The sequence below is a fragment of the Chiloscyllium punctatum genome, chromosome 48, assembly GCF_047496795.1.
Source record: "Chiloscyllium punctatum isolate Juve2018m chromosome 48, sChiPun1.3, whole genome shotgun sequence".
In the NCBI taxonomy this organism is placed as follows: Eukaryota; Metazoa; Chordata; class Chondrichthyes; order Orectolobiformes; family Hemiscylliidae; genus Chiloscyllium; species Chiloscyllium punctatum.
In genome coordinates, this window is record NC_092786.1 from 31,466,111 (window position 1) to 31,479,923 (window position 13,813).

The 13,813-nt window shown below is 43.3% G+C and overlaps 1 protein-coding gene across 1 annotated transcript in view; it reads left to right on the forward strand.

Annotated features, from left to right (window-relative positions):
- Positions 1-13,813, forward strand: part of LOC140468867 (multiple C2 and transmembrane domain-containing protein 2-like) — a 487,492-nt gene that overhangs the window by 151,919 nt on the left and 321,760 nt on the right. Inside the window, exons 3-4 of the mRNA XM_072564927.1 lie at positions 5,008-5,067; positions 8,536-8,650. Coding sequence (XP_072421028.1) covers positions 5,008-5,067; positions 8,536-8,650 — 175 coding nt within the window. The remainder of the gene's footprint in view (positions 1-5,007; positions 5,068-8,535; positions 8,651-13,813) is intronic.

The window sequence follows — 13,813 nt, forward strand, 5'->3', positions numbered from 1 at the left end:
TATAGTCTGTATAGGCATGAGCACAGGCCCCAGAGAAGTTGCATTAGTAGCTGTTAGAATTGGTGTGATCTGTAATGTTCTCTACCTCCACACCTACTGCTGCACATGTCAGCCTGTCCGGGCTGATGGGAAGATAATGTGTTTTTTTTATCAGTCTGTGAGGTTGAAATGTCTCTTTGGGGAAGTAGAACAGAAGAAGTGCAAATCAATGTGTCTTTTTGTTACAGAGCGTCAAACTGGCATCTGAGAAGTAATCTTGTTTTCATAAGAGGTTCTTTGTAATGTCTCATTCACTTTTGATCAGAACTGTAGTCCTGGATTATAATGTTCATCACTCTTATTTCTTTGCTCATCCATGAGATGTCCGCATTGTTACTGAGGTTGGCATTTATCACTCGTTCTCGAGCTGCCCCCAGAATTTTTAAGGTAGTTTCTTAAGATCCATCTCTTTAAATCAAATTTTTAGCTAACTCTCATCGGAACATTACTTGATTAGAATTAGCTTTATTGTCACATGTATTCACATGAGCACAATGAAAGGTTTGTACTTTCAGTGCCAGCTTAGGTACCAAGGTACATAACTACAGATTCTCAAGTGTAGATTCTGAGGTGAAAAATATTGAAAAATAAAGATATCAGAAAACAGTCTTTTCAAACCAGACCGCACTGGGCTTCACCTTGAGGCTGGGGGTCCGGGCCTGCGATTATTAAAGATCTTGACTGACCCATTGTCGTCATGTGGGTGATAATGTTGGGGGAGGAAAACTCCACCTTTCCTTTGTTTTAGACATACATAGATGGGAAATATAATTGAGGGGTGATAGGTACAGGACAGGTGTCAGAGGTAGGTTCTTTACTCAGAGAGTAGTAACAGCATGGCATGCCCTGTCTGCAACAGTAGTAGACTTGACAACCTTACGGGCATTTAAGTGGTCATTGGATAAGCACATGGATGATAATGGAATAGTGTAGGTTAGATGGGCTTTAGTTTGGTTTTACAGGTCGGCGCAACATCGAAGGCCAGGAGGCCTGTACTGCGTTGTAATGTTCTATGCCCTAGGTAGGAGACCATGCAGCCCCTTGGGTCAGCTCTACCTTTCTATAATATCATGGTTGAACTATTTGTGTTTTGAATTCCGCATCCCCATCTACCCAAGATGCCTTTGATTCTCCTGGGTAAGTAGTGTCACAGAATTACAGAACTGTTAGAGGGAGGCCATTCAGCCCATCATGTTTGCACTGGAATCTATCAACCACTGCCTTAAAAATATTTAATGACCTCACCTTCTCCACCTTTTTGAAGCAAAGAGTTCCAAAGTCTTTCAGAACACAAGAGAGAAAAAAAATTCTCTTCATCTCTGATTGAAGTATTTAGTGATTTTGCTAAGTTGACAGGCTGTAATTATTATGACTGACTTGCTAGACTGGACTGTAACTAAGATTCCACTATTTTGATGTGTGACAGAAGTTAGATTAGGGAGTAAGGATAGCAGGGGTCATCCTTTCCTGAACGATACCAATGAACCAGTTGACTACTTAGGATTCCCTATTCATTTCCTGAACTCTTTTTTTTCTGCCACCAGGTCTTTGTTGAACTGGATAGAAATTCTCAAAGCTGCCTGGCTTATATCTTTAGAATTTGGGAACGTTAAGCTTCTAAAGTAGAATCATACAACCCTTCCAGTGTGGATGCAGGGTATTCGATCCATTGAGACCTTCCGAAGAACTCCACACCCGTACCCACCCCCACCCTTTCCCTGCATTTCTCATGGCTAATCCACCTAACATCCTTGGACACTATGGGCAATTTAGCATGGCCAATCCACCTAACTTGTACATCTTTGAACTGTGTGAGGAAACCGGAGCACCGGCAGAAACACACTAAACGCAGGGAGAATGTGCAAACCCCACACAGACAGTCGCCCGAGGGTGGAATTCAACCTGGGTCCCTGGCACTATGAGGCAGCAATGCTGAACCAGCTGCCATTTCTTGGTGGTGGAATTCATGGATTTGGAACATACTGTTGAAAATGCTCAGGTGATTTACTGCAGTGCACCTTTTAGATGGTACACGTGACTACCTTTAATCATTCTTGCGAGAAGGATGAACGTTGAAAGATGGCAGGTAGACTCGAGAAGTAGATGGGTTTTGAAGGTGATGTTCCTTTTAAAACGGTCACAATTTTTTTTTAAAACAATGGTGTGCTTAAACAGTAATTTCAAGAAATCCTGTGACTTGAGCTGAATGAGTAGACAAATAACCTAGAGACAGAATAGCAGATTTACTAAGTTGAGCTTTTGTGAGCCAGTGTGGGTGGGGGGAGAGGCCAGAAACTTCACCTTGAAGGACAAAAAGTCTATTCCATCTGCTTAGGAACCTCAAAGTAACTGCACAAGAGCCATGTATATTTTGCCCTAGAGATCAGTGAGAAAATTTCATTGAGTTAGCTTGTGTCTGAGACTGTTGGGGAGAGACAGCAAAGGTCATATCTGAGTGAATGTGCACAGTTTACTGATAGGAATGTGAATTTAGGAAGAAATTAACGAGTGATGATGAGAGTGATACCTCACTGGGATAAAGTGTCAGTAAAGGATATTGCTGGGAAGAAGGGTTGAATTTTTTTGCTATTGTGACAAGAGTTTTGCACTATTTTTAAGAAGAGCACAGAAGTTAGCCCAGAGTTCTGCCCAGTATTGATTCCTCAATTGATGTTTCAAAGAAGAAACTGACCGTCTGGTCTTTATCAGATTGGAGAGCTGGCTGCGTGCAAATTGACTGCCACATTTCCTAAACGATAGCAGTATAGTTGGTGGGAAAAGTCTTTGAAATGGCTAGTGATGGTAGAAAGTGCTTTATAAATGCAAGTTCTGTCTGGGAAATCCAGAATTTTACAATTTGAGGTTGGTGTTTCAGGAGAGAAATTGGGGAGTGATTCCTCAACTGCGGAAATATGGGGGTGTCCTGCCCCACCCTGCCTCAAAAGCTTTGGATTCTGGGTGTTGATGAAAACTGAGGTGGAGGGATTTTTCACAGGCAGTGGTTGAAGGAGAAGGAGCAGTATCAGGTGGAAGGTGCTGAGGCACAGGTTAAGTGATTGATGGAATGAGGGACTGGATGGTCTGGTCTTGTATCTACACATTCTGCTTTTACTGCTGTTTTATTAATTGAATTTTCTTGAACTTGCGTGGCCTGATGATTGTCCATTGAACTAAGCATTCACGTTGCTGGAGTGCAGTACCCTCTGTGCATTGGATTAGTGAATAAACTGTCAATGTTCCCACTGATCGGAGGTGAAAACCACAGAGGTTTTATTGAAGGCAAATTGGAGGGCAGCCCAAAGATGGACGTCAAAAGCGATTTGCAGTGGACTGTGAAGGTGGTACAGAAATGGCCCAGTGTGACAGTAGGATAGCTACACAGAGCAGACACCTGCTACTGGGATCCTGATGAAGGGCTTATGCCCGAAACATCGATTCTCCTGCTCCTCAGATGCCGCCTGACCGGCTGTGCTTTTCCAGCACCACACTCGTCAGTCCTCATCTGCAGTCCTCACTTTCTCCAAGAAGTCACACGACACCAAGTTACAGTGCAACAGGTTCATTTGAAATCACAAGCTTTCGGAGCGTTGCACCTTTGTCAGGTGAAGTCTGTCAATATTCTTGGAGATCCTCTCCGCTTTGAGCCGACAGTTTACGGTGTCATAGGAACATAGAAGATAGGAGAAGGAGGAGGCCATTCAGCCCTTCAAGCCTGCTCTGCCATTCATCACGATTATGGCTGATTGTCCAACTCAATAGCCTGATCCCACTTTCTCCCCATAATCTTCGATCCGGTTTGCCCCAGTTGCTTTATCAAGCCACCTCTTGAATCCATTCAATGTTTTGGCATCAACTACTTCCTGTGGTGATGAATTGCACAGGCTCCCCATGCTTTGGGTGAAGAAATGTCTCCTCATCTCCATCCTCAATGGTCCATCTCAAATCCTCAGACTGTGACCACTGGTTCTGGACACACCCACCCTGTCTATCCTGTTAGAATATTATAAGTGTCTATAATATCTTCCCCCTCCCTCCACCCCACTCCTCTGAACCCCAGTGAAAGCAATCCTAACCGAGTCAATCTCTCCTCGTACGTCAGTCCCACCCTCCACAGAATCAGCCTGGTAAACTTTTGCTGCACTCCCTCAAGAGCAAGAGCATCCTTCCTTAGAAAAGGAAATCAAAGGTACACACAATAATCTCGGTGTGGCCTCACCAAGGCACTATCTATCTCCGTGGAGGTGCCAGTGTTGGACTGGGGTGGACAAAGTCAGAGGTTACATGACACCAGGTTATAGGCGGGCAGGTTTATTTTAAATCGCAAGATTTTGGAGTGCTGCTCCTTCGTCAGGTGAAGTTCGGGATCTTTGTGGCAGTGAAGTGTAGCATTGTCTTTTCCTGTAAGCAGACTTGCCTGCTGACATTCATGATTATCCGCGGCACTGAGTGGCTGTGCCAAGTTTATGAGTGAGCACGGTGCCCAATGCCATTATAACAAGATCAATGCCATTGCAATTTACTCCTTATATTATTTGTATTTTTCATTTTTGTTGAGCAGCAGATAGTAGCAAATCTATTAATAGTAAGGGTATCCTATTAAAATTGTATTTGTACAAAGTGAAGTACTAGATTTGATGGAACTCTGATCTAATGCACTTAGAAGGATGTTTGCTCCAATAAAAAAAATTACACCTCAAGTCTGTGTAGTTGGCTTTTTAAGTTAGTAACCCATTTATCATCTCTCAATACTTATTGTCACCTTAATAAAAACCAGAAAAAAAGGTTAATTTTTTGAAACGTTAACGCTGATTTCTCTCCATAGATGCTGCCAGACCTGCAGAGCTTTTCCAGCAATTTCTGTTGTTGTTTCTTCTTGTCACCTTGACTGTTAATATTGGGCTTGGAGCTGCTGAGGAATGTTTAATGTGGTGTCCTTCATGTAACTAAACTGAACCTTTTATCTTTCAGGATGATCTCAGTGAAAGCACTGACCTCGAATCATTGCAGAGTTCACAGTTCCTCGAACAGGTAAATGCTTGTGTTTAATTGCTGAAGAAATTAAAGTTCCTTAGCTTAGAATGAAATGTTATTGACATCGATGTTTGAACACGTTTATATCAAATTCTGCTCAAGATTATTTCAATTCAAGTAAATTCTAGGAGATGTATATAAAATTTGGGATTCTAAGGCTAAATTTTTAGTTAAAAACACAGGACTTGACTTTTACACAATTAATATTTTGGAGAATTTAGCTTGCTTTGGTGGAGCTGCCAGGTCAGAGTTTTCCCATCAAGCCACCTCCAACAGGAGGAGCCAGATGTCCACTCAAAACCAGAGGTTGCCTTGTACATTCTGTAGAAAGTGAGGACTGCAGATCCTAGGGGTCAGAGTCGAAGATGTACTGCTGGAAATGCACAGCAGGTCAGGCAGCATCCGAGGAGCAAGAGAATCAACGTTTCGGGCATAAGCCCTTCATCAGGAATTCTCGGATGCTGCCTGACCTGCTGTGCTTTTCCAGCACCGCACTTTTCTACATTCTGTAGTTCTGTCAGGAACTGAGAGTTTTCACCTGAGTGGGTTTGACTTTAGCCGCGAGTGGGTAGTGAGCAGGAAGAGTTAGCGGGGGGAAGGTACGGGGGAAGCAGAGGTGTGGTCAGTGTATCTTTTGTTTATGTTATCTGGCTGTTTCACTCAGAACAGGCAGTTTCAATTTTGCTTCAGTGTAGACTATCTTACTGGAATGAGAACCAATTGGGAATGAATCTTTGTGAGGCCTGCACTTTGTGTAGAGAACATATGAACTTTATCACACCCCATATACAATGCATTGGGGCATACCCTCGGTGTGGATTCATTGGGGAAATGCAGCCTAAACATTTCCTAGCTTCTTCCTAAAGGAAGACATCTACAGTGGGCCTCATGGAACCTTGTGGCAGGAAGCAGTGGAAACAAAGTCACAGCAGATGAAGGATGACGTTTCTCACATGGTAGCTCTGAGAGGTAGATTGGGTAACCATAACAAAACGCTGAGGTATCCACAGTGGTGAAATCTGAAAGAAAATTGCAGAAAATCACTTTGCTTTTGTCTAATGATCTCCAAATAATTTTACACTTTAGAGAGTAGCTGGAACCAAAGGAGAGGTCAAAGTTACTTTTGTGGGCTGTGGAATGCCTTTGTCTTCGTTCCTAGAGACATGAGTAAACCAACATCAACAGCTTTCTCGGGGAACGTAGGAACTTTCTAATAGGATCGGCCATTTTGCCTGTTGAGCTGACTTCACCACTTAATCCAATCATGGCTGATGAGAGAACATTCTTCTAACTTCTCCATACCCTGCGTGTGTAGAAGTGCTTTCTATCATCAGCCCTGAACACATTGTGCTGTAGTTTTATGGTTATAGCTTGTTGTTGTGGGCTTCCCCAAGCAGAGGAAATGGTTTCTCTTACTCTCTCTGCTTAAACTCTTTCTAACCACAACCGTGAGATATTATCTGTCTTTATCCTCATTAACATTGTCGGGCTACATAACCAGTCAGTATCTCCTACTCCACTGTCTCCTCTCTGTGTGTTTCAACTCTGTAGATCTTCCAGAGAGCTGGTGGTGTAGTGATATTGTCACAGGCCTAGTAATCCAGAACCCTAGGCTAGTGTTCATGCATTCTCACCAGCTGGTGAGATTTGTTCAATTAAAAAAAAGTCTGTAAAAACCCATCTTGTAGAATAATATCACCTGAGGGAAGAGAATCTGCCATTTTTATCTGGTCTAGCCTGTATGTGACTCCAGACCCTCAGCAATGTGATTCACTCTTAAATGCTGACCCAGCCAGCAATACAATATCCCGTGGACAAATAAATACAAAGCTGACTTTGCCTCAATTCCTACTTGTCCTAATTTGATGTCATTTCAGCAGCTTTGCCACCCATCCCCTATTCTGGGTTTCTCCTTTTGTGATCAAAGAAGCCACAGGTGGTTCGCTCTGCCTCTGAGTGTTCTGAAATTAAGACGGTATAACAGACTGATCTTTGTGGTCACAAATTTGCCCTGGCCTATCAACGTGGGACAAAATATAGTCCGGTCAGCAATACGGTGCCATCATGCTAGTCCCTGATATTGTAGAGGTGAGTGCACACGGGAATTAAATCATAGAATGCAGGCTGCGCAGGATGAGGCCATTTGATTAGAACTGCTGCCTCACAGCGCCAAAGACCCGGGTTCAATTCCCGCCTCAGGCGACTGACTGCGTGGAGTTTGCACATTCTCCCCGTGTCTGCGTGGGTTTCCTCCGGGTGCTCCGGTTTCCTCCCACAGTCCAAAGATGTGCAGGTCAGGTGAATTGGCCATGCTAAATTGCCTGTAGTGTTAGGTAAAGGGTAAATGTAGAGGTGTGGGTTGCGCTTCGGCGGGTCGGTATGGACTTGTTGGGCCGAAGGGCCTATTTCCACACTGTAATGTAATGTAAAAATACTGGCCCTCTAAAGAGGTCCCAGCCAGACCCACCAACCCAATCCCTTTAACCCTGCATTTCCCATGGCCAGTCCACCTAACCTGCATATCTTTAGAATGGAGGAGGAAACCTGAGCAGCCAAATGAAACCCACAAAGACACAGAGAGAATGTGCAAACTCTATATAGTCACCCAAGGGTAGAATTGAACCTGGGTCCCTGGCGCTGTGAGGCAGCAGTGCCAACCACTGAGCCACCATGCCACCCCAATGGATGCAGCCAGCAAATAGGACTGACAAGGTTGCTGCAGACATAACGGAGAACATGAAAGATAGGCACAGCTCAGCTTGGACTTTTATTCATTATTCTCCAGGATAGCTTCCCTGTGCACCTGAAGTTGAGACCACTGTTAATGATTCATTGTTAAGTGAATCCAGCAGGAATTCACACAGATGATCCCTGGAATGGTTGGCCTGACATATGACGAACGGCTGTGGATCCTGGGATTGTATTCATTAGAGCTTAGAAGGTTGAGGGGAGATCTAATAGGGACTTAGAAGATAATGCATGGCTTAAAAAGGGTCGATGCTGGGAAGTTGTTTCCATTAGGCGGGGATACTAGGACCAGTGGACACAGCCTTAGAATTAGAGAGGGTCAATTTTGAACGGAAATGAGGAGACATTTCTTCAGCCAGAGAGTGGTGGTGCTGTGGAATTCTTTGCCCTGGAGAGCAGTGGAGTCTGGGACGTTAAATGTCTTCAAGACAGAGATTGACAAGTTCTTGATCTCGTAAGGAATTAAGGGCTATGGAGAGAGTATGGGTAACTGGAATTAAAATGCCCATCAGCGTGATTAATTGGTGGCGTGGACTTGATGGGCCAAATAGCCTTACTTCCAATCCTGTGCCTTATGATTTTAAGGTCTTCAGTTGCTTCATGTCTTTATTTGACTTGTTAAAGCGTGAAGCAAGTAGGATCCTTTTAAACCTGTAACTTCAGATCTGAATTGTTTTAAAGTATGATGTATTTGTGACACAAATGTTTTAATTGCAGTCCTTCGAACACCATGAAGAGCCAGGTCGAGAGCCTTCTGCATTTGGTTTGCCCTCGTACCTTCTGACCATCCAGTTGAAAGAGGGACGGAATCTGGTAATCCGGGATCGCTGTGGTAAGATCCTGAGTTTCGTAGCTCAAACTAACTGGCTGTGTTGGGACGCTCAACTAGCAGCAAGCTCAATGAGACTCACTGGGGATTGGTTGAATGTGGAAGTACTGTCTGCGTGGTCTCCTCCTTCTATTCCCCAGGCAATCGGCAGGAGCAAGCTTAGTTGTAGAGAACTGGCTGGAAAGAAAATAATTTGGGCAACCTATCTATGTGGTCAAAGCTAAAAAAAATCGCACAACACCAGGTTATAATCCAACAGGTTTGTTTGGAAGCACTAGCTTTTGGAGCAGGTGGTTGTGGAGGATAAGATCATGCTCACAGAATTTGTAGCCAAAGGAGTCCTGTGTCATGGAGATGTGATACAGTAAACAAAATGAGACTAAAACTTCCTTTTTCTAATATAATGGGATATGCTGGTTTCTGTTCTTTGATATGCAAATTCCAGAACTTCTCTTAAATTACATTCTCAAAAGACCTCAGCTTTTTAAACAGTGTGTGAAATCTGTCTGTGTCCCGATGCTATGTCAGACTGACAAACCCTCTGGATAGTTTTACAGAGATTTACATGGATTCATGCAGATTCATGCTGTACCTGCGTGATGTTTGGCTTAGATAAGAACTGAGGAGATAGCAAGTGCAGAAAGCTGAAGAACTGAGCGTGGGGCAGTTCTCAAGTGGAACAATGAATATGTCTGTGGCTTGAATTGAAGAGAAACAGCGAGGTGTACAAATGGGTAAAGAGCTGAGAGGACCAAGTGAGGAGATGTGACCAAGGTTGGGGGGGGAGAAATAGAAATCAAGACTTTTGCATCTTAAATTATTTTATCAAAAAAATATTGATTTCCTCTCATCCTGCAAATGCTCCTTATGTATTTGTATCTGTTCGGGCAATTGATAGCCATCGCCTATTTCTTCTTAACTTCGAATAACAACATGAAGCAACTTCACAATGATACATTGGTCTTGACTTGAGGTGCATTCTTGAAGAATAATGTATAAAGGTTTGGGGTGAGCTGTACCTATCTTTTTGTGTCTGGAGCAATCCAGTCAATCCTTTTTGCTGGCTGGAGCCAGGTATGTTAATTTACTTCAAAGCCACTTTCCTTTTGAAATCATTCACCAGCTCTGCTCCCACTCTCCTTTCGGTCAATGAGTTCCAGGTCAGTGCGAAAACAGCTGCTTCCTCTCCACTGTTGGCCCAAAATGATAGCTCCTGAGGATTGAGAGGTTTGACACTGGTTGGGTCCGTGAAGCAGTGGAGGAGGGATGGTGGTGCAGGCCTTATTGATGGTGCTGAGCTGGCTCAGGACTGATGGACTCTCTTCAAGCTAGACCTTTCTTTTATTTCCTTATTCGTAAGTTATCCAAAATGGCGCTGTATCGTGATGGCAAATTAAAGCTTTTCGCTGTATTTTATCGTGGCCTTACTGTAAAATACAGGTGACAATAAATCATTCGTTCATTCAAAACTTCAAACCTGTACCTCACAGTGTTGTAATATGAAGAACCATTTCTCTATGTCTGCCTTTTCCAAACTTTTCATAATTTTGAAACGTCCATCAAATCTTTACCTCGATCTCCTTTGTGCTTAGGAGTCCTTGTCCTCATTAGGACTTGGTGAGTTAGAGGAAAAGGCCATTTTATTGGTTGGGGAGTCACTGTATAGGTCCAGCTTGAGATGGTAACTCTGAGGTATTCTTGGTTGGCTTTGTCACCCAGCAAAATGATCTGAGCAAACGGTAGAAAAACTAGTTTCCTTTGCAACATCGAGGAATGTGACAGATTTACCAAGGAATGTGACAGATTTACTGAAGTGTGACTCCTGGTGTCTCAGTCAACATTTCCACAGATCCTGCCCCTGTGGGAACTGCTGCAGGACCTTAGCACTAGTTAAACTTCAGATCTATGAACAGTGTTCACTGCTGACCTTTTTCTAAATAAATGTGACTTTAAAAAGAAATCAACCTCGAGGATCGGTGAAGTGTCAAAGGGTGGGGAACAATTTTAGATTGTGGGATTGGTCTAAAACTGGAATCATGTAATTTCTCTGCCAAATGCAATTTTCAATTCAACTGAAGCTGACCAGAATTGGTATCACCCATTTTGCCCCATTGTCAAAATGTAAAATTATCCCTAGAACAGTAGGAAGTTTCATTTCTGATGTTTTTGGGTGACATGGTGGCTCAGTGGTTAACGCTGCTGCCTCACAGCACCAGGGACCCAGGTTTGATCCCACCCTCGGGCGACTGTCTGTGTGGTGTTTGCAACATTCTCCCTGTGTCCGTGTGGGTTTCCTCTGGATGATCTGGTTTCCTGTCATGGTCCAAAGATGTGCAGGTCAGGTGGATTGGCCATGCTATATTGCCCATACTAAATTGCCCATAGTGTGCAGGCTGGGTGAGTTAGCCATGGGAAATGCAGGATTTGTGGGATAGAGTTGGGTTGGGTCTGGGTGGGATGCTCTTCGGTAGGTCATTGTGACTCGATTGTGACTGAATAGCTGCTTCCAAGCTGTAGGAATCCAAGATTCTATGATCTTGTTTATTGTGTGTTATTGAGACCACACTGCGAAAGATTTTTGCTTTCCTGTTCTCCTCGCTAACCAAGAGGTCTGGTGTTTTAGATTCATGGTTTGATTGCTAAATTGTTCGCTGAAAAGTAAACAAATGTTTAAATTCTGTTTGTCCAGCCAAGACAAAACTGTCGCAGTAGATCGAGTTGGATACCTGCATTCTGTCAGATCCTGACAGAAGATTGAAGCTAATAGGAGCTTTTTCTAATGTTTGAGGCAGCTGATATTGTGCCAGACATGATTACAAAATGCAACCTCACCCCTCATTGTTGTCTTGTACTTGATTTTATGTGGATCGTTGGAAGTGATTGGCCATTTGAATCTCACCACTGAAAATACAATAATAACTCTTCAGTGATAACAGCATTCACTTAGATTAACAAAGCCATCTGGATGACTCCAATTAACTGTTATTCTATTATTTGATCTTTGACACAGTGAATCAACTTCCGATCGAAGCCAAACGTTTGTTGTTACTGTTTGTTGAATGTTGGATTTTGTATAAGGATTATTGTTGGCCCTCCATTTAAAGTTACATTTTTAACCTCCAGTTTGTCACCTGCGGTATTTCAGTCCACTTATTTTGAATGTTAAAACAATACTATAGAATTGTAGAAGAATTATAGCATGGAAGAAGGCCATTCTGCCCTGTTAGTTCCCTCCTTCAAGGGTAGCCCAGCTAGTTCCACTCTCCTGTCTTTTACCCTGTAGCCTGCAAGTTTTGTCCACTCAGTATGAGCAGTAGAACTGTGTTCAGCCACAAGTGTCAGTTAAATCTAGGTGTAGTACCTTTTTACAGAAATTAAAAATAGCATGGTTAGCACTGCTGCCCCACAGCGTCAGGGACCTGGGTTCGATTCCAGCCTCGGGCTGTGTGGAGTTTTGCACGTTCTCCCTGGGTCTGCATTGGGTTTCCTCTGGGTACTCTGGTATCCTGCCACAGTCCAAAGATGATTTGGAGATGCTGGTGTTGGACTGGGGTGTACAAAGTGAAAAATGACACAACACCAGGTTATAGTCCAATAGGTTTAATTGGAAGCACTAACTTTCAGAGTGCTGCTCCTTCATCAGGTGGTGCCAAGCCAGTGCTTCCAAATAAACCTGGTTGGACTATAACCTGGTGTTGTGTGATTTTTAACTCTGTCCAAAGTTGTGCAGGTTAGGTGAATTAGCCATGCTAAATTGCCCGTAGTGTGTTCAGGGGTGTGAAGATTAGGTGCATTAGTCAGGGGTATATATAGGATAATAAGGGAATGGGTCTGTGTGGGTTACTCTTCGAAGGTCGGTGTGGACTTGTTGGGCCGAAGGGCCTGTTTCCACACTGTAGGGATTCTCAAAGACTTTCTAAAGTATCAGTTAGTGCCCTTGAGAGAGTGTGTGTGAGAGTATGTTTGTATTTGTGACAGAGAGAGAGAGAGAGAGAGAGAGAGAGAGATTATGATTATTCCGTTCTCTTTTGATAGCTGTGTATAAATCTGCTTCACCTTACTCTCAGGTAATGCATTCAGGTCTTAACCTCTTGCTGAATAAAAAAAAATGTTTATCCACTTTTTGGTTCTTTTGTGAAACACCCTCAAATCAAGCTCCTCTGATCCCTTAACCCTTCCATCAATAGAAACGGTTTTCCCCATTGTGTTTGTGGACCTCTTGTATTTGCAAACCTTAGTCAGATCTCCTCTCAAATTCCATTCTTCTGAGGAGGAACCTTCCCACCTATCTCCAATCCGTCTTCATAACTGAAGCTCCCTCATCCCTGGCACCATTCTCATCAATCTTTTCTGCACAGTGTTTAAAACCATTAGACATAGGAGCAGAAATTAGGCCATTCATCCCATTGAGTCTGCTCTGCCATTCAGTCATGGCTGAGAAGTTTCTCAACCCCATCCTCTCACTTTCTCCCTGTAACCCTTGATATCTTTGATACTCAAGAACCTATCTATCTCAGTCTTAAATAGACTCAATGACCTGGCCTCCACAGCCTTCTGTGGCAATGAACTGCATAGATTCATCCCTCTCTGGTTGAAGAAATTTCTCTTTATCTCCATTCTAAAAAGTCTTCCCTTTACTCTAAGCCTGTGCCCTCAGGTCCTGGTCTCCTACCAATGGAAATGTCTTCCTAACATCCACTCTGTCCAGGCCATTCAGTATTCTGTATGTTTCAATTAGATCCCCCCCCCCCATCCTTCTAAACTCCATCGAGTATAAACCCAAGACCTCAAAAGTCCCTCATATTTTAAGCTTTTCATTCCTAGGACTATTCTCGTGAACCTCCTCTGAACACATACAAGGGTCAGTGCATCCTTCCTGAGATATGGGGCCCAAAACTGCACACAATACTCCAAATGTGGTCTGACCAGAGCTTTATAGAACTTCAGAAGTACATCCCTGCTTTGATCTTCAAATCCTCTCAAAATAAATGCCATCATTGCATTTCCAGGTTATAGTCCAACAGGTTTAATTGGAAGCACGCTCGCTTTCGGAGCGATGCTCCTTCATCACAACCACCTGATGAAGGAGCAGCGCTCCGAAAGCTAGTGTGCTTCCAATTAAACCTGTTGGACTATAACCTGCTGTTGTGTGATTTTTAACTTTGT